This window comes from Meleagris gallopavo, chromosome 12, assembly GCF_000146605.3.
Source record: "Meleagris gallopavo isolate NT-WF06-2002-E0010 breed Aviagen turkey brand Nicholas breeding stock chromosome 12, Turkey_5.1, whole genome shotgun sequence".
Taxonomy (NCBI): domain Eukaryota; kingdom Metazoa; phylum Chordata; class Aves; order Galliformes; family Phasianidae; genus Meleagris; species Meleagris gallopavo.
The window spans coordinates 10267280-10286367 of NC_015022.2; the positions used below are offsets into that span (position 1 = coordinate 10267280).

At 39.7% G+C, this 19088-nt stretch overlaps 1 protein-coding gene across 2 annotated transcripts in view; it reads left to right on the forward strand.

Annotated features, from left to right (window-relative positions):
* The window catches only part of PDE8A (phosphodiesterase 8A), a 134633-nt gene extending 117548 nt beyond the window's left edge, over window positions 1-17085 (forward strand). For both annotated transcript variants that reach the window (XM_010717448.3, XM_019619469.2), the window contains exons 15-22: window positions 2388-2436; window positions 2573-2708; window positions 4816-5014; window positions 7723-7940; window positions 8124-8256; window positions 13472-13636; window positions 14744-14873; window positions 15618-17085. In XM_010717448.3, the coding sequence (XP_010715750.1) occupies window positions 2388-2436; window positions 2573-2708; window positions 4816-5014; window positions 7723-7940; window positions 8124-8256; window positions 13472-13636; window positions 14744-14873; window positions 15618-15727 (1140 nt within the window). In that variant the 3' untranslated portion in view covers window positions 15728-17085. The remainder of the gene's footprint in view (window positions 1-2387; window positions 2437-2572; window positions 2709-4815; window positions 5015-7722; window positions 7941-8123; window positions 8257-13471; window positions 13637-14743; window positions 14874-15617) is intronic.
* The last annotated feature ends 2003 nt before the right edge of the window (window positions 17086-19088 follow it).

Consider the following 19088-nt stretch of genomic DNA (forward strand, 5'->3'; position numbering starts at 1 on the left):
ATGTTCCTGGATACCTGATCTTTCTCATCTGGCATATACTTTGCCTATAAGATGCTACATTTTTTTTGTGTTTTCTCCCCACAGACCTCATTTTATTAATGTAACTCTGGAATAAAGTGGACTCGGTCCTTTGAAGCATTAGTTTCACTGGATGTGGGAAGGAAAAACTCTTCTTTTTCCAGTGTGTTTCATTTTAGAAAGATATAGATGGAAGAGAATGAAAGACAGATATTTAGTAATTAGGATTAGAATGGAATGAATGAAAAGTATGTGAATAATCAGTATGTGTTTTCAGAAGAATAGAAAATGCTTTCTGTTGCTTTTCCTTGGATTATATTTGAACTTGCAGGGATTCATGGAAAGATCAATATTTTGAGCTAAGAACATGAATGTTCACATTTTAAACACAACCACACTCCACAAAACTCAATGTTTAAATAAATAAGGCAAGAAAAAGACCGAAGAAGTAATGTATTTTGTTATCATATTACCTAAAAAGGAACAGGAACATTGGAAAAAGAAGTGTACCAAAAACTGAACAAAGGGCACGTAGAAAAAGCAAAGAAATGAACCCAAATTCTCAGTCTGGAGTGCGGCCTTCCTGGTGATAACTAGATGAATTTGGATTCATGTTACCTGTACCTTAAGGATACGTGTTCCCTTTAGTCTGTAGGTTGCATATAAGAGGCTTCCTCTGGAAAAAAAATAACTGTGTTAAATACAAAAGGATCAGGGGATGTGAGCTTTCAGAGAAGTCTCTGGGCTATTATCATTTCAAGCTCAAGACAAATTTGCAGAATCCATTCAAATCTTGAAACGATTTACATATATTTTTTGTCTTGTAAATTAGTCCAGCAAATGTCTAATTAGGAGAAACATAAAAAAAGGCTTCAAGAATTCCAGAAGATCAGAATGCTTTATACAGAGTTGAATTTACTAACGCAGGAGACAAAATATATTCTTACATTAACCATTAATATATAGGAGAAATGATGATGCATTAGACTCAAAGTGAATCTTTGCTCCTGCTGAATACTCGTGCAATGCTCAGTTTTTAATTTCAACTGACCACTCCTTTTCATGGATTATTAGTTCTTTACATACATGTGTATTCCACTTGTAATTCAGCCCATTTTTCCAACATAGTGTCTGCTGAAAGCAGAATCATATTCCTTAGAATGGCTTGGGTTGAAGGGACTCCAAGGATCATCAAGTTCCAACCCCAGAATCATCTTATTCCATTTCACATTCTGTATCTGAGGAGAGGCAATTGTGGGTTATTGGATTTGACCTGCTACCCAGAATTCATGATGAGAAGGGCACCTGGATTTCACAAATGGATTTGCCAGAGAGAATTACATCTGCTATTTCAACTCTTAAAAAGACAGTGTATGATTCTAAGAGATACACAGCATCCGATGTTCTAAATACTTGTCCCATAGCAATGCAGTTGAAGAGTCATTGAGACAATTATAATGGTAGTACTCCATTTTAAATCACAAAACTTCAGACTAATTTACTTATGGATTTGAAAAATACAAAAATTTTAACAGTTCCTGTAGGTGCAGACATTGCATGTTCAGATACAGCATCCACATTTCCTTAAGCTATGCTTTGTGCACATAACATAGTAAGTTGTGTTCAGAAAGGGTTTTTTAATAGCTGCTTTTTGACATCATGGTCTGAATAAACACTCGTGCAGTAGCTAACAGTTGGTATACATCAGAAGAGCAGGCAGAATTTGGGCCACTACATTCACAGTTATGAGTTGAAAGGTAAATATTAAACACATCATTCTGTCAGTTGTAATCCTTCAGCTCAGCTTGCACATCAGGCGCCATGCCAGACTTACACCCAGGAGGCACTGAGCTGGAGAGCACACAGGCATAAGTTCTTTGATAGAAGGGAAGTCCCACAGTTATTTGTTGCCTTGCAATCCCAGCATACATCGTGAGATTCTTATGCTGCTGTGGTGACCTGATCTGCCAGCACTGGGAGGAGAGCAGAAGTGTGTCCCCATCCATCCCCTCCCACCACCCACTGCTGTTTGTTGATGGGAAATGTACAGACACACAGCGCCTGGTTTGTGGCACACAGCCAGACCTGATGTCTGTGTTGTCCAAACAAGGGTGTGTGTGAGGCTGTAATTCCGTCTGCACCTGAGAAATTCAAGTCTTTACCCCCCAGAGTTAATACAGACCCCACCGCCTGCAGTTTCTCAGCCATTATGGATCTACATGTAAAGCATACATAACAGAGGCAGCTGAGATGACTGTGAGAGGTCATAATCAGGCTTCTCTAAAGTCATGGTGCTACTGTTTGTTGACATTATTTTACAGACCTCTTTTATAGTGCCCCGCATTTAACTCTCATCTTTCATTGAACAGGACGGTCTGAGAAGATTATCAGGGAACGAATACATATTGTCAGCAAAACGTAAGTCTTAATTTGGCAGCTCCTGAGATGTTCAGATATAAAGACATTTATAAAATCTGCAAAACGCAATCAGATGGTTTTTTTTTTTTTTTTGTTTTTTAATGAGCATTGTTTGTTTTGATTTATTCCTCAACAGAAACTCATCAGGTCGCTGGCAGCTTGATCTCTCCCATCTCCCTCAATGACATACCCCCACGGATAACACAGGCAATGGAAAATGAAGAACACTGGGATTTTGATATCTTTGAACTTGAGGCTGCCACTCATAAAAGGTCAGTAAACTATGGGCTCATAAATACAAGCTGCTGAAAATTGACTTAGAAGTCATCTTGTAATCAGCTCTTAAATTTTTCTACCTGTGCTTTTCATACTGAATTACTTTTATTTTCAAAGTCAGATGTTTGAAATTTTCTCACCATGTGTGAACTCATTAAATATCTGTTGTTTCATCACACACTATTTCTTGCAGATTCCCAGTGGGAATATATTAACTGAAGATGATATATCTTTGATATGGTATAATAACAAAGCAACACCATTTTACAAGCTTTTCTTTTCTGTTTTCAAAAATAGAAAAGTTCTATAAATCAAATTGTTGTCTTGTGGGGATTCAAATCCAAGTTACATCCAACTACACAGAGTCAACACGCTGATCTAATCTGGTCAGTTGGTATAGACCATGCTTTGTTTTGTCTCTGTGTAATTGGGTAGTTTCTATTCCCAAACAGTTTTGAGTACAGCTTTTCAGCAACATTCTCATTGCCTTTCTCTGGGATTAAAGGAAGCCTTTTGATTTAAAATCTTAGCAGGCTAAGTGTTATGTATAAGAGTAACTGAGGAATATTTACTGATAAAATGTAAAGCATACAGTTTTCATCATAGATGTTTTCAAAAGCAGATCAGCAATTCTTATGGTCTGTACATCACTAGCAACAAAAGCTCCCACTATGGCTATAAATCGATCTCTTGCGTAGATCTTTGGTTTTATTTCCTGATGTCTATCAAAAATTCTCCTCTGGGTCTGGTTTCATTTATCATGCTTTGTCTTAGCCCACTTTGGAGGCTAGATCCTGCAATAAATTGACTAACTTAAGCCTCCATTGAAATCCCAGATCCATAAGAGCTTTGAAAGATATTTAAAACAAGATCCCAAGGCATTTCATTAACACATATACACTTCAACTTTAGTCTATGGTTTTGTGAGCCCAAAACATTAAGGTTTTTGTTCTTCTTTATAAAGTGATCTAACTTCCAATTTCTTTCTAAGTAAAGAGATTTGCATCATCTCATTAGAGTTTTTTGGTTTTGTTTTTGCTTTTGACACACTTTCATTTCTAATGAAGTACTATAGATAAAGTAATTTAAAAAAATTGTTAATCTAGCCATTGTAATTTACAACATTTAATATGTTCACTGCAGTAAAAGAATTCTATATCTCAGACAACGTGCATGAGGTGACCAGAGAGGTTTCTCTGTTCTTGTTGATTTGAATAGACCAAAGGAGGACAAAAGAGGCATTTTGCTGCCTATGTGCTTACTAAAAGTATAATAATTAGGATTGCCTCCTGCTGCCTTTAAATAAAGGCAATTCATTTACTAAGGAAATTAAGGTGATCTTCAATGGATCACATCTACAAATAGATAATTAGTACTGCCTTCAAGTCTGAGCAGACAAACTGATAAAGCCAAGACATTTCATTAACCCTAAGCTCAGTGAAGGAGACAATGCAGTTCCCAGACACAGAGCCCTGGAGAAACCTCTGACCGTGCTGCATGGTGCTGATGAGCTGGCATGCAGGGAGACCTCACTGCAGTGACATCCCAGCCAGCACCTGTTTTCATCTGCTTCCAAAATACCTCATCCTTTACTGCATGCAAAGTCGGTGAGCAATAAAAGCCTTCAGGTGGCTGGTGTAAAAGAAATTGAGCAGGTGTACAGAGCAGAAAGAATAGTGATTGCAGCACTGTATGGTGTAGATGTAGGTAACCTAAATGTAAACAAGCTGGCTTAGGAAACTGGCAGTAGTAATACCTGCTCCCTCTTCTCATGTGCTGCATTCTGGACATGCTGATTTGTCTTGTTTTGGCTGCAATCTATGTTTACCCAGCAGAGACTCCCCAGGTACCAAAATGCTGCTACACGAAGTACAGCAGCACACAGAGCCTGTTTAGTGCTCTCAGACCTGTCAGGGACTGTCACGTTCTGAGAGCTGGCATGTGACAGGAAGGCAGAAGATTCTGAAGTTCTGTAGCAAGCAAGTCTGTATACTGATTTAGCACATCTTTGATTAAAAAAGCTTTATAGAGTTGTGCTATTCACACTCTGTAACACCCTTTCAATCTCATTTGTTTTAAAATTTTGTTTATTTTTCTTCACAGGCCTCTGGTTTATCTGGGTCTCAAAATATTTGCTCGCTTTGGAATCTGTGAATTCCTGAACTGCTCAGAATCAACCCTGAGGTCGTGGTTACAAGTTATTGAAGCTAACTACCATTCCTCCAACTCCTATCATAATTCCACCCATTCAGCAGATGTGCTACATGCCACTGCTTATTTCTTGTCTAAAGAAAGAGTCAAGGTAAGTCCACAGCTATAAGAAACAGTATAGGTGGGAAGTGCAGTCAGGATTAAAGGAAGATCTCTCGGAAAAGATGCCAAGACCCAAATATCTGCCTAGTGCCAGCCAGTTTGACCGCTCTGAGGTGAAAGAACTGGACTGCTTTACATCAGTTCTGGAATCTGCCATATAGTGTATGCGGAACAATGGGTACTACGTAGCACTACAGGAATTGAGCTATTCTTGATGAGAGAATAAGAGCCTCCTTTTACAACAAAACTTCCTGGCATCGTTCAGTTTTCTCACGTAGGTGAGCTAATGACTGAATTATTTTGTGGTGGTCAGATACAGATTAACAATTGTCATTTCTTATGCCTTTTGATGGTAATTTTGTGGAAAACTCATGGAACAATATAGGCTTAGTGCTTCCAAAGCTGTATTACCCACTGGATTAAATGCCCTGAGGCTGAAAGAGACTGCATTGAAGGAGTGTTGAAACAGATTACTTGTTGAAGTTCCTTGTACCATAATGCCCACTGGTGTATTAGAGCCACTGGCAACCAGAATAAATCAGAAGAGCCTTTGTTCTCACGCCCAGAGGGCAGACTGGAGTGTGAGAAGGCACATTAAAGCAGTACCTGCATGTATACCAATGGCAGTACATGTTTCTAAGTTAAATTTTTGGATGGAAATTCCTACTCTGAATTGGCCTGCCTAAAGATAGTGCTAGTGATGGGCACCTGGCTGAGACATTTGTGATTGTAAACAAGCTTCTGACAGCTCATTAAAACTGTAGTCTCTTAACCTGGAGCTGTATCTTATTAGTGTGCTCTCCAGAGGCTGACTCATATACTGTATGCCAAGAGGGAATAGAACTTCTCTAGAAATTTGCAGCCCTTTATTTGCCAGAGGTTTAACTGGTTTTCCCAAGAATATCTATGAAAAACAGACAAGATCTGGAATCAGATGCCACAGAAACATGACTGCCGCCTCCTTTTCCAAAATGTTATTTCCATTCCTCCTTAGGCATAGCAAAAGAAAAAAATGTTGCAACAGAAGAAGGAGCAGAATCAAAGTTCAAGATTTGCTTTTTATCTTCTCAGAGTTACAGCCCAGCTGCTTTTGTACTGTCCAGAGAGTTCAGCTTAAGTTAAATACAGAAGGCACAGTTCTGCTGTCAGATTCACACTGAGATTTTTTCTTCAGTAAATTGAACTCAGTTCTTGCCTGGGAAAACTTTCTGGTTTCCAAACTGAAGCAATATTCTCAGGATCATTTCCATTTCAGTGGCATAGGAGTTAATGTGACAAAGTTAGAATCCTTGACCTGAAGTTGGAGGTAAAGGTACTGTAAATCCCTTCAAAGGTTGTTATGTCACACTCAGGAAATAAACTTGGGATACACTGCTGTGGTCTTGCAGTTCAAGTGTTCTCCAGGTTTTCGCTACTTTCCAGCTGCACAGGTCTATCTCAGACTGAGCACTGATCAGTCTGTCCTGCTCAGGAGAACCTGTTCTACAATTCCTCTCCCCTAACTTTATACCTCAGATACAATCCCAGGAGTAGCAGCTGAAAGAAAAAAGAAGCAAACACAAAGGAGACAGTATTTCAGACAATTTTAATTGTGAACCTAGGGTAAAAATATTTCTTTGTCTTTTCTTGTTCTGCACAAGAATCTTCTTGCAGTCCTCAATGAATAATATCCTTGCTTCATCAAAGTCAAGTCTTTGCATTAATTTCAGAGAGTAAGGTAGCATAGGGACGGTCTTTTCATCTACCAAACCTGAGCATTGTGAGTGGTACAGTCAAAGGGAGCAGAGAATTTGGACCTTAACTCAAGCTAATTTGAATTAACTGTCCTGCTCCCAGATTCAGCTGGAAATGCTTCTGCTCCTGTCTCTTTTATTAAAATTTTAACAAAAATGTTTTGCATTTATGATCTAGCATAATCATAGAATAAAGACTAGTTTCAGAATGGATGAACAGTAAAGATTCCTGAGGTGTTTGGTTCTTTTTCCTCCTCTGTGTTATTAATGCACCGTTAAAACATCACAGTATAAAACCTTAGAAGTCAAACAGTTTTGTATTTCATTACAGAATAAACGTAAGGAAACATACAAGAATTACCAGTGTAATTAGACAGAAAACATGGAGTACACCATGCTAAGAGAATCTGAATCTGACAGTGGGATTTTTCTAAGGATATCAACTATTAAGAATTCTGTCCAGAATTTGCATTAGCCCAAGGCACTATTACAGAACTGGACTGTGAATATTTCACTGGTATGTGAAATATTCTTTACAAATCACAAGCCTAGCCAACACATAAATGGAATAGAATTAGGGCACACTCAGTTTTCAAAAGAAAGGAAAGGGTCTGCTACAAATAGCATATGCTTTAGCAATACTAGTTTTTTTTCCAAGCCAAATACCCTAACTGAGTGAAGGCTGTTTATGTGCTGTTAACAAACACAAACTAATTTATTATTTTGCATTAATTTGATTAATTTATCAGAAGTATGGCTAAGGCAAAATTCAAGAGGCACAAAATGAGAAAAATGTCACATGGTGTTCAATAAAGCTTATAATGAATTTTCCAGTGCTCTGACTAGAATGTCTGACCCTTACTGATTTGCAGAGTTCTGGCTTTTCTCCCTTAGCAACTTGGCTTAACCCTTATGGACAAAGTAGCATTTCTGTCAGGAAAACTAAGCATCCTTCTATTTTCAGCAAACTTTGGATCCCATTGATGAAGTTGCCGCACTTATTGCTGCCACAGTCCATGATGTAGATCACCCAGGAAGAACAAATTCTTTCCTGTGCAATGCTGGGAGTGAGCTAGCAATTCTCTACAATGACACTGCAGTGCTGGAGAGCCATCATGCTGCCCTGGCTTTCCAGCTCACCACCCGGGATGACAAATGCAATATATTTAAAAACATGGAAAGGTAAGCTCAAACACTGTCTTGTCTGCCCACTGACTCCCTCACTTCTGTGGCTACCCAAGCCTTTCTATTCTTTCTTCCCCTGGCACCTCTCAGCAACACAAGCAGTCTTTAAGACAGACTTGTTTTAGCAAGCAGCCCTTTGTGAACCAGCCAGCATTCTTAATTGTTTCCTTCTTTAAACAGGAATGAGTATCGAACCCTTCGCCAAGCCATTATTGACATGGTCCTAGCAACAGAAATGACAAAGCACTTTGAGCATGTCAACAAGTTTGTCAACAGCATTAATAAACCCTTGGCGGCGCTAGAAGAAAATGGGGTAAGCAACAATGCAAATCTTCCTTAAAATGAATAGGCAGGGACTGGGAACCCTTGGCAGTAGGAAGTCTCCATGTGATATTCTGAGAAAGTTCATGAGAAACATGGAGCATGAGAGATAAGAAATGTCTCTTTCGCCTCTGGCTTTGAATGCTCTTTTTACATCATCACCGCACAGCTTTGAAGATGAGTGAGACTTGTTTGGTTCCTATGATTACTGCAGCTCTGGGATGTTTTATAAGAACTAGCCATGTGCTTGGGACCGGCAGCCTGGCCTCTATAATTCCCAGTTAAAAAAGCCATTTTGACGAACCCAGTCACTCCTATGGAGAGAGTGCTAGCAGAAAGACTTGGTGTTCTTGCTGTCCATTTCTGCAAAGGTGCCGAGATTCAGAACAGAAGCTGAATTACTCCCTCACTCACAACGGGAATGCTGGTGGTGCAGAGTAAGGGCAGGTATATTGACTGCCATATGGCACATTCTGTGGAAACGAGGGCCCTCAGCTTTTAATGCTGCCTGGCAGCGTTCATGGGTTTTCTGCCTACTTTCTTTTTTAATCTTTAAAATAGATGATAGTGGCATTATATATCATATAGACATAATCAATAGCCATCTGGAACCCCATGGACACAATGAAATTGCCTGTTAGGAACTCATTCTAAAAAACCACACCAGTTTCAATAACAGCTTCAACCAGCAGTTTTGTTGCCAGTAAGAGTAGCATATAATTTTGTTGGAATGGTTTTTGCAAAGAGAAGATTTTCAGAATAGTTATAATAAAGTTTGCAACAGTGGCAATGTCCTGTAGGAGCTGTAATGGTTTTCTGTGTTTTCTTACCATGTTTTTTAGAAAGCCACATTTATGACTATTGTGTATAGGGAGGGCAGGGCAGTCTTTTTGTTATCAGAAGGTGGGAGAGGGACAGACCTTGTTCCTCACCCATCAGAAGCAGACTGGAGCTTATCTGGAGGAGAGTACCCTTGCCCACAAGAGAATAAGCTAGAATTAGCTTTGTTCTTGGCACTCGGTGATGCTAATGAGAACTCTGTGAACGTGGAGCCAAAGCTGTAGACGGATACTGGTTTTACTGACTTAAACTAGAAGAAAGGCTGTTAATTCTGTGGCTATTAAGTATTTTTCCCAGATAGCTCCATGTTGCAGAATGTGGCTTAAAGTCTCAGGCAAGTATTGTTGATTTCTGTGGGTGCTGCACTGGACCTTGTGTAACTACAACATTGATTGCCCAGGAAATACCTACACTTTGTGACAAGTGCCCATTCACTGCTACCAGAACCTAGAGGAGACCAGAACTAGGCTCTGCTTATGCTAGTCCTTAGAATGATCATTTAACAGCTAAGTCTTTGTTATCACAGTTGGTCTCCTACCTGTTACAAATAAAAGGAAGGATGATGAAATACATGCTCAGATTGTAAAGCTGTTGTCAGAAGTTACCAAATGACAGAAATTCCACCATCTCTTCAAGCTGATGGCTTCAATTATGTGCATGTTACAATGCAGTCAGGCCATAATTGTTTCATCAGATTCTGTTTTTCACTGACACTCTTCTCTGACATTAGAATCCCTTTGCTGCCCACTGGCTTGTCACACCATTTTCAGTTCTCACCCACCATTCTGTTCCATGGCTTCTCACTCTGCTTTTCTTTCTTCTCCATTTCCCAGCACTAGCTTCCTCGCTCAACAAATCCCTCCTTTTTCAGCCTTCCTTCCCTCTTCCAATGGAGTTAGCTTGCTAGTCCATTCTCTCAGAGTTCCCAGGATTTCTGTGCCTCTCTACTCATTTTCTTCTCTACTTCTGCATTCAGATCAGGTAACAACCTCTTCTTCCCTGCTGCTGTTTTTCTGCAGGTTTTGTTTACTGCAAGTAGTGGAGAGGCAGGCTCCTTGTTCTTAGTTATAAAATCTGAACCTGGACAGCTTCTGCTCCAGCACAGCCAAGAACTATAGTTGCAGCAAGAGTCCTGCTCAATCCCAGGCTCTAGCAGTTCCTACTGAATCTACACAAACCACTTTTTTTTCCCCTGATATTAGTAACATGTGCAGCAGGTTTTCACAGAGATGGTGACTGGCTTACCCCAAAACCATCCTTCCAACTAAATTCCAGGTCCTCACTCATAAAGATGTGAGGGTATTTAGAAAAGAAAGAAACAGCAGCAATTTTAGCATCAGCTAAAAAGAGCTGATAAATTCTCCTACCCTCATATTCAGAAGCCATCAAATCATTTTAAACTGTAATTTTCAGAAAAAATAAAAATAAATCTTTGCCTGAGGCGGACACCTGGTGTGGAAACTTCAACCAACCAATTTCAGCTGGCAGTTGTGAACAGTATTAAGTAAAATCTTTTAATGTGAAGCATCAGCCCGCTGGCTAGCCGACAGCTGGAGCAGTAGACAATCAAGCTATTTCATTATAGATAGTTTTTTTAAACATACATACCTATTAATTCATGGAATTTTCCACATAACCTGATTTTTCTTTTTTTTTTTAATTGATAAGACAATTTTAAGAAGTAGCATGTACAAATGTATTTGAGGGCCTCATAAACTTTTGTTGTTGTTGTTGTTTTGGGATATTCTGATGGAAATGTAAGGCCAGCAAAACGAGTGGGAGATTAGGAGGGTAAATGCTTCTCTGCTCAGTTCCTTGACTGTAACAAACACAATAAAAAAGGAGGAAGAATAATTCTTAGTAGATTACAAGCAAGTGAGGTGGCCCCAAGAAGCGGGCTGCAGCATCTGTCCAAAGATGGATGGATCTCTCTTGTTGACTGTTACAGAGAGCTGGGTGGCTGCTCCATGCTCTTTGGATGGATCCATCCTCCTGCCTGTTACAGAGAGCTGGGTAGCTGCTGCTGCTTCAGCCTGTACAGACAGACAGTAAAAGTAAGGACAGCTGCATGTAGAAATCAAAGTTTAATTCTGCCTGTGAGCCCCAGGGGCTGTAGGGAAATAATATGCCCCACGAGGTATTTGCAATTCATAGCAAATCCTACTTAAGAGTGGGAAGAAAAAGGCAATATATTTTTTAGAGAAATTGAGAAGCAAAATGTTTTCCTTCTTTCATTTTGGAGTTTCTCAGTTTAGCAGGTTCCTATTAAAAGGTCTATAATGTGCGAGTGGATGAAACTAATCATTTGCTGTGCTTGTTACCAGCAGAACAGCACTGACAGATCCCTTTTCAAATCTGTTCATATATCTGGTTGCAGCAGCAGTGTGTGTTTCCTGGCCCTGTTTCCAGTCATGGCTGTGACTCAGTGTAATGTTTGCAGGCTGAGCTGCCAACCATGTATTCCAAATGGGACAGTTCCACTTATTTTTTTATTTATTATTTTTGTACATATTTGTTCAAAGAGCCATGCTGAGAAGCTGCTCTGTTTGTTTCCTTTCTTCTTTTGTTTCATAAATTGAAAAAAAAAAATCCTTTCCAGCTCCAGCATCCTTTATCCTCCCATTTCCCTTCATGATGTCACCTAAGCCTATGACAGGAAGCCAACATCTGACATGGAGAGACGCCTCTGCACTCTGAGCAGGATGCTGGGATGAAGCACAGTTAGCACATTTTATTCCCAAGACATCCGCAACCAGCAAGCAGAGCTGTGCCCTTGGTTTGAACGGATCACAGAAGCAAACATCCTTTCTGCATTCCTGGTGGCACACCTAGGAGGATACTATCTACTGTCCTTAGCTGAATGATCTCTAATTATTTTCAGTGCTTCATTTTCATGTGTTACTTGTGTTTTTGGAGCTTCCATCATTTTACATTGACTTTCTTACATCATTTTTTTGTGCATTTGAAGATCTGTGCAACTCACTTTGTTTCCTCAGTACTTCCTCTTCTGCATATCTACAAATGAGGGAAAACAAGAAATTTGAGAATCTAATTTTGGTAGGAAATGTGGAGCTGATGTTTCTGAACCAGTACCTACCAAATAATACTGTTTATATTATTAATTGTGATTTTCTTTCTTCAGGAAAGACTTTTTTCCCCAGAACTTCCTTCTGAAAAATATATCCTATTAAAAGATCAGAATGTTTCTGCTGCTTTGTAGAAGCTGACTTGTACCTCCCTTTTTGTACCAAGTACTGCAGGAACTGGTGGCTTACTGTTCTCTTACCATCATCACACCTCTTTCTGTTACTCCTTTACTGCATTTAGACCAAGACCTTGTTGGGTGCTAGACAAGCCTAATAAATTCCTTGCTCCAAAGAGTTTTTCTTTTGAGTAGAAGACAAGAGACCTTGTGGTCAATTTCTATATTGTACCCATCCTTGAAGAGTCAAGTAATTCTGGTGTCCTTATATGTGACTTTTTCAAAGGTATTTTAATCCTGAGCATCTGTCTTTCCAAACTTACTTCATAAGAGATCCACAGAGAATAGCTTCTAATCTGGATTATTGGAGCCTTTACTCATATTAGCTGTATTCTGGCTCCAAATATAGAGGACCGTTGCCACACTTGTATATGCAGCCTGGGAACCAAATATAAGCTGTGTGTGGGCTGAAACCTTTCCTAGACTTGCAAAGGCAAGATGAGGCTGTACAGAAGTATGTTTTTAGTAACGCTGACAAACTCTCAGAAAGCACAAATCCCAGTCAGGTTGGAGCTGGTGGGCTCCCATGGCCCTGGTGGAAGGCAGAGCAGGAGTATGCCTGGAGGCAGCATGGGATCTGACTCTCCTAAGGCAGCAGTGCTGTCAGTATGATTGATGCTCATGGTGATGAGGTTTGCATGCAGAGGATGACCATGCATGTCAGATTAGTCCTTTTTTTGTTAAACCAGCTGTTCCACTATTAATGTGCAAGTCCATTAATCCTTGCACTTCAGCAGAGAATTACATTTTCTGCCTACATAGTGCTCATCACTATGTGTGCAGTGATTAATGGCTCCTCACCACACATTTAAGGAGGCAGACAAGGCGTAGAGGGATTAGGTGACTTGCCCAAAGATGCCCAAGAGATCTGTCACAAAGACAGTGAATGAATCCAGAAATGAGTTCAGGGCTAGTCTCGAGCTGTGGCTAATATTCATAATCCATATTCATAATGTCTATGAATTCAGCTGGACATCATATATGGTAGTCAGTAATGGCACTGATCCTTATAGTATCTGCTGAAAACATTCCCAAGGCACAAAGCTTTTGAATAGGTATGCAGAGCTTTTGCTAATGGATTGCTTTTAATTCTCAAATGTTACAGAATAATGGTGATGGGGATTCAATCAAAAATGTTCTCACTTCTCCTGAAAACCGCATCCTCATCAAACGCATGTTGATAAAGTGTGCAGACATTTCCAATCCATGCAGACCTATAGAGCAATGTATAGAGTGGGCCGGACGCATCTCTGAGGAGTACTTTGCACAGGTAAGGTAGCTAAAAGAGGCTGCTGAAATTCCAGCTGAGCAATTCTTTAAAAGGGAAGAGAAGTGTGCATGTATGGCCACTGTTCCAAAACACCTAGGGGTGCATTAAGCAATATGAAAAATACATTATTTTTTTTTAAATGATGGGATATTCAGTATCAAACAGTGGGTGAGGAGGTCAAACATGATGAGACAATGGTCTTGAAAGGGATATGATTATTGATAAGGAGAAGGCTCTCAAAAATGAGAGCAAAACAAAAATGTTTAGATGTGGTACTAAAGGATAGCATTTAGTGGGGTTGTATTGGTATTGGACAGTTGGGCTGGATGATCTTGAACATCCTTTCCAACCTTGATGATTCTATGATTCTGTGATTACTCATGCCAATACCAGACTAGGTACCTTCAGACAGAAGAAAGCTGACATCTACAATGCAGTTACAAAAAACTTAAGCTTTCAAGTTCTCCAGTTTGCGACTTGAGGTTTTTTTTGTTTTGCCTGTCGTGTTCCCATCTCAAAAGGCAGAGGAAGGGTGCCTTCTGCCTACTGTGTGCTGGCTGTGTCTCAAGAACAGGATTATCAGGTTCTAATGTTAGCATGGGAGCAGCACTCGGCTGAAAAAATGCTCTAAGACCTTAGTGAACCATGCTGAAGAAAGGTTTTGAGAAGATGGGGACAAGGGACAGGCATTATTACAGATATAGACCAAATACTGAAGTTGGGCTTTGGTACCTCAAGGGGGAAAAAAGAGGAAGAAGATAGTTTGATATCTCTGATTGGTACAAAATGCTGCTTCTATCAGAGGCTAACAATGGATACATGTTCTAGATCCAAATCAGTCATAACTTAAAACAGTAACATACAGTTACTTAGGGCCAGCTCTGTGTGTTAAGTGCAGAAGGTGAATTTGTCACTTTGTGGGAAACACTGGAAGGCACTGTTCAGTGTTTTGGCTGAAACCTGCTCAAGAAGGTGCTGCTTCTTCAGTTTGTTCAGGTTTCTCTGTTTATTTAGCAATTGCATGCTCTAGTCAGTGCCAAACCATCTGCCGCTCAAAGAAGCCGTTAATGGAATGTTATAGAATAATCACAAGAGTGTTCTTTGCAGACTGATGAAGAAAAGAGGCAAGGTTTACCTGTTGTGATGCCAGTTTTTGACAGAAATACTTGCAGCATCCCCAAGTCCCAAATATCATTCATCGATTACTTCATCACTGATATGTTTGATGCTTGGGATGGTAAGCAAAATTCCACAAATCTTTTTTAAACGTTTGAAGCTACTGTGATATAGAATTGCTTTCTTGTAACTCCTAAAGAAAATGGGAGACAAAAGAAGATTCCTGTACTTCAAGAAAGCTTAATAACTTCATTATTGCTTAGAAGTATTTTGATGCTGCTACAAACCATTCTCGTGACTTCTCTTTAATATATCAGTTTCAGGCAGAGTTTAACTCTCTTAGTTTTAAACTTGCTTCTGTGAAAATGGAGGAAAGAACACTTTCTCTCTGAGGGCACTTTGGACATAACCATTTTGTCCATGTTAATATCAGTTATTCTTCAAGACAAAGTTCTACAGTCTGGAAAATGCCAGAGGGAGCAACTATTTCCTTCCAAGCATTGCCTCTGTGGTAGAAATGGTCAGAAATGTGACTCCTAAATGCCACATCATGACATGTGACTGAGATTTGATGAAGTAGGATAATTACAAGCATAATTAGTTATGCCCCTCCTGGAAAATGGTGTCCCTTTGCTAGTGCTTGCAATACCAGTATTAAATAGATTCTCAAAACTGCTCTCAGTAGCCTGGGAAGTTCCATGTGATGAGAGCTATAAAGCCAGAAACATTTCAAGTAGCAGTATGACAGATTTAAGCTTTTCTTCTTAACACAGTTGCCTGGACATTTAAGTGATATTTAAGCAGACAGCATCATGTGACTATTCCAATCCTGCAAACTAAATACACTCTGCCCTTTCTCCCCTAGCATTTGCAGACCTGCCAAATTTGATGCAGCATCTGGATAATAACTTTAAATACTGGAAAGGATTAGATGAAAGGAAGCTGCGGAGCCTCCGACCACCACCACCAGAATAGCAATTAGACTATGGTGTGTAATTTACTAACCAGATGCATATTTATTCAAGCTCACTTTTGTCCATGTGATTTGAGATACGTTCCGGTCTCTTCAGTATTACAGTAAGGATAGCCATGCGCTTGGGGAACTTTCAAATTCAAGAGAACATGAGGTCAGCAGCTGACTTCCACAAACTACCATGTGTGGACTCCAACGAAATAAGCCTGTCAAGTGGAATTACACTGGATTGCTGCAGTACTTGTACTGAAGAGGGTTTATTAGTGAACATGTTTGCGCTATCTTCTTACCGGTGTGCGAAGCTGGAAGACCTTGAAGAATCCATACAAAACAGACATTCACTAGAAGATTTTGCTTAATCCTCAACTCTGCAAGTGAAGAAGAAATACCTATTAATAGTGACTCACAGCTTTTGTGAGAAAGCTACATGCTTTTTATAAGCACTTAGGACAGTTACATAGAACAATCAGACATTTAAAATGCAACTCTCCATGAAGGAATTTTTGATCTATGAAAAATAGATGTACTCTATTTTTTCACATCACAGAAGGTGCAATCATTCACTTCTGAGCACTACTGAAAGTGAGTTCTCTTTAAGAAATTTAGTAGCATATGTAAAAAATAACACAAGAATTTTTGAGGTTGATCGTTAGCATCTATGATTAAAATGATATGTTTTATTTATTTTGTTAGATGTTCAATATTTTCTATGAATTTATAAATACTTAAAAGCCAAAGCCAACTTTAGATGCATTACAAATTTACATGATTCATACTCATTAATATACATTTAATTGATGTACAGACCTTTTATTTTCATAATGCAAATACAAAATACTATACAATGATACATTTTTATTGCACTGTAAGGATAGATGTGTATGTTTAAATATTGTCTGATTTATGTTAATTAAAATTAAGTTTTATTGCAAAGGTCTCACTTGAGAATAGTAGAATAAACAAGAAATGTATACTGAGCACCAGAACCGTGGTAGTTCTCCCATAAACCTGTGACGACCACCTCATCTTTCCTTGGCTACAAAAGATAATAATAATATGTTGGAACTTTTTGTTTTCTCCCTTGAAATTTTATGACTGAATTCCCTGTCAAAGTCTGCCTTATTTTATATAGTATTTCTACAAAGCATTCCACAGCATATATGAAGAGGTGATACTACACATCTAATGAATTTCAACATTTTATAGCCTATGTTTTCCTCCGCCATGAAAGAAACAGAAAATAAAGCCACCAACAAAAACGTTTAACGCAACAAGTTTGTAAAGGCTGTGTACCTTCACAATTTGAATGAAACCTTCATAGCAAACACCAGAATAAAATGTATATTTTAAGAAGCGTCAAGGTCCGACCCATTTCATTTGGAATATATATGTACTCCGTAGTTTGCAGGCTAACAGAAGCATGGAACTTCTGTGAAAATAATTGCTGTCTGGGGAGGGGAGAAGCTGAGGGGGCTGGACTGTTGTTAGGATGGTGAAAGGTGGTATATGGCCGGTGAGTCCCTCTGCGGCCTGCTCTTGGCAAATCCATCAAAGGCTCGTGTGTGCTGAGACAACACCCCGCAGCTGGAAGCTGTGCTGGGCTGTATTGCGCTGAAGGACTAAGGGAGGATTCTGTCAGCATTTCCTGTAGGCAGGAAGGCACTTCAGAAGCACTGAAGGAATCACTGACTACTGTCAATTCAGAGGCAACGGACTGACTTTAGAGAAGGGGCATTTTGAACCATTATTCAGGAAGCACATCTGAGGAGATGTGGATGATGGAGCCGTTCAGGGACTGCAGCAGTTGGAGCCTTAAAGCAGGTAAGAAAGGAACAGGTGACCTCTGCTGTTGTTACCTGTTTCTGTGTTTGTCCTTCATCTCCAAGCTTCTGACATTCATGGGCTGCCACCATCGGTACCTCACTCTGTGTTTGCATCGTACCTTTCTTCCAGTGCTGCCCTCACCCTGCTCGTGTGTTCTCCCCTCCTGCTTGGTGTCTGGATTAGGTGCTGGAGGAAAGAAAATTCCCTTTTGTAATTCCCTTTAGTTCATTAGTGCTTGTATATTGTCAAGCCCACTGGGGCTCAGGTTCCGTTTAGAAGCATCCAGACCTTAGCAGTATCTCAGTGATTATAGTCAGGATGTAAGCTATGGGGTCACTGTCGATCTTCCAAATTGCTGAAAATTATTACTGAAAGAGCAGACCAATTTCAGTGGAGGACTTACAAACAAACAAACCAAATATTCGCTCTCAAAGGGAACATGAAAGGAGAGAGAGAGAGTTGGCTGCCAGATGTTGTGTTTTCCTGACAGTATCACAGTCTGTTTCCATATACGTGCTCCGATTGTAATTGGCTGTCATTTGCTACCTGGTGTTATTCTCTCCCCCTGCATGCAGGCTCCTGTACTTAGTTCAAGGAAAGGCTACTCAGGCTCCATCAGAGGAAAGCTACAAAGTGGATAAGAGAGGAACAGCAACAGCATGTGGGTCCAGAGTATGTCTGCAGGAAAGAAGTAAAAATATTTCTTCATAAGCATAGTTATTAATCTTCTGGGTTGTATTAATGAACGGTGAAAGCAGTTAATTTAATCTGCTTTAAAAAATGCCTGCTGAATCATCATTGAAAAGAAGTGATCAATATGATTAATTCCCTGAACTTCACACTGTATCTTTAATGCCATTACTTGGAATGTGGAACTATGCTCATCAGCCCTCTGTATCAGCTAGATTTATGCCCATACTGGTGTATAATAATTTCACTTAACATAAAACTATAATTTGCACTGCATGCAGCTCTGTTCATTCTGTTGTCCATCTGAATTTTGCTGTTGCCAGGGAAAGATTATACCTAAAGTTTGAAACCAGCATGCCTGATCCTCACCCATCTTCCCACTGAGCTTCCCTCTACAGATACATCCCTTTTCCTTTTCCAGTCTGGCATCCAGTGATGGAGCTCTGCTTGGGACAGAAACCATGGGCTGACTGATGTAGTGATGGTCTTTCACTGTTGAAGGGAGAACACTGGAGAAAACTGGAAGAGTACGTCTAAAATTATTCCCAATTTCAGGCAGGCCGGCAGTCATAGTGTCTACACTTTTCAATCATTCTTGCTTTAATGCTAATACAAGAGTAAATTCCAGCATAGCCAAGATGATGGGGAGTTCTCTTATTCACCTCTGGGGTTTTAATCTTACAGTGCATTAACTGAATAAGGTTCAGCAATTCAGCATTAAACGAACCATTCAGAATTATTAGCTGTTTTTCATGCTGCATATTTTCAGTCAGGTCATACCGCTGCTAAACCTGGGTATCAGGTTACTAGCTTTCAGATGAGCCTGAAACTATTCTGATCTGGTTAAAA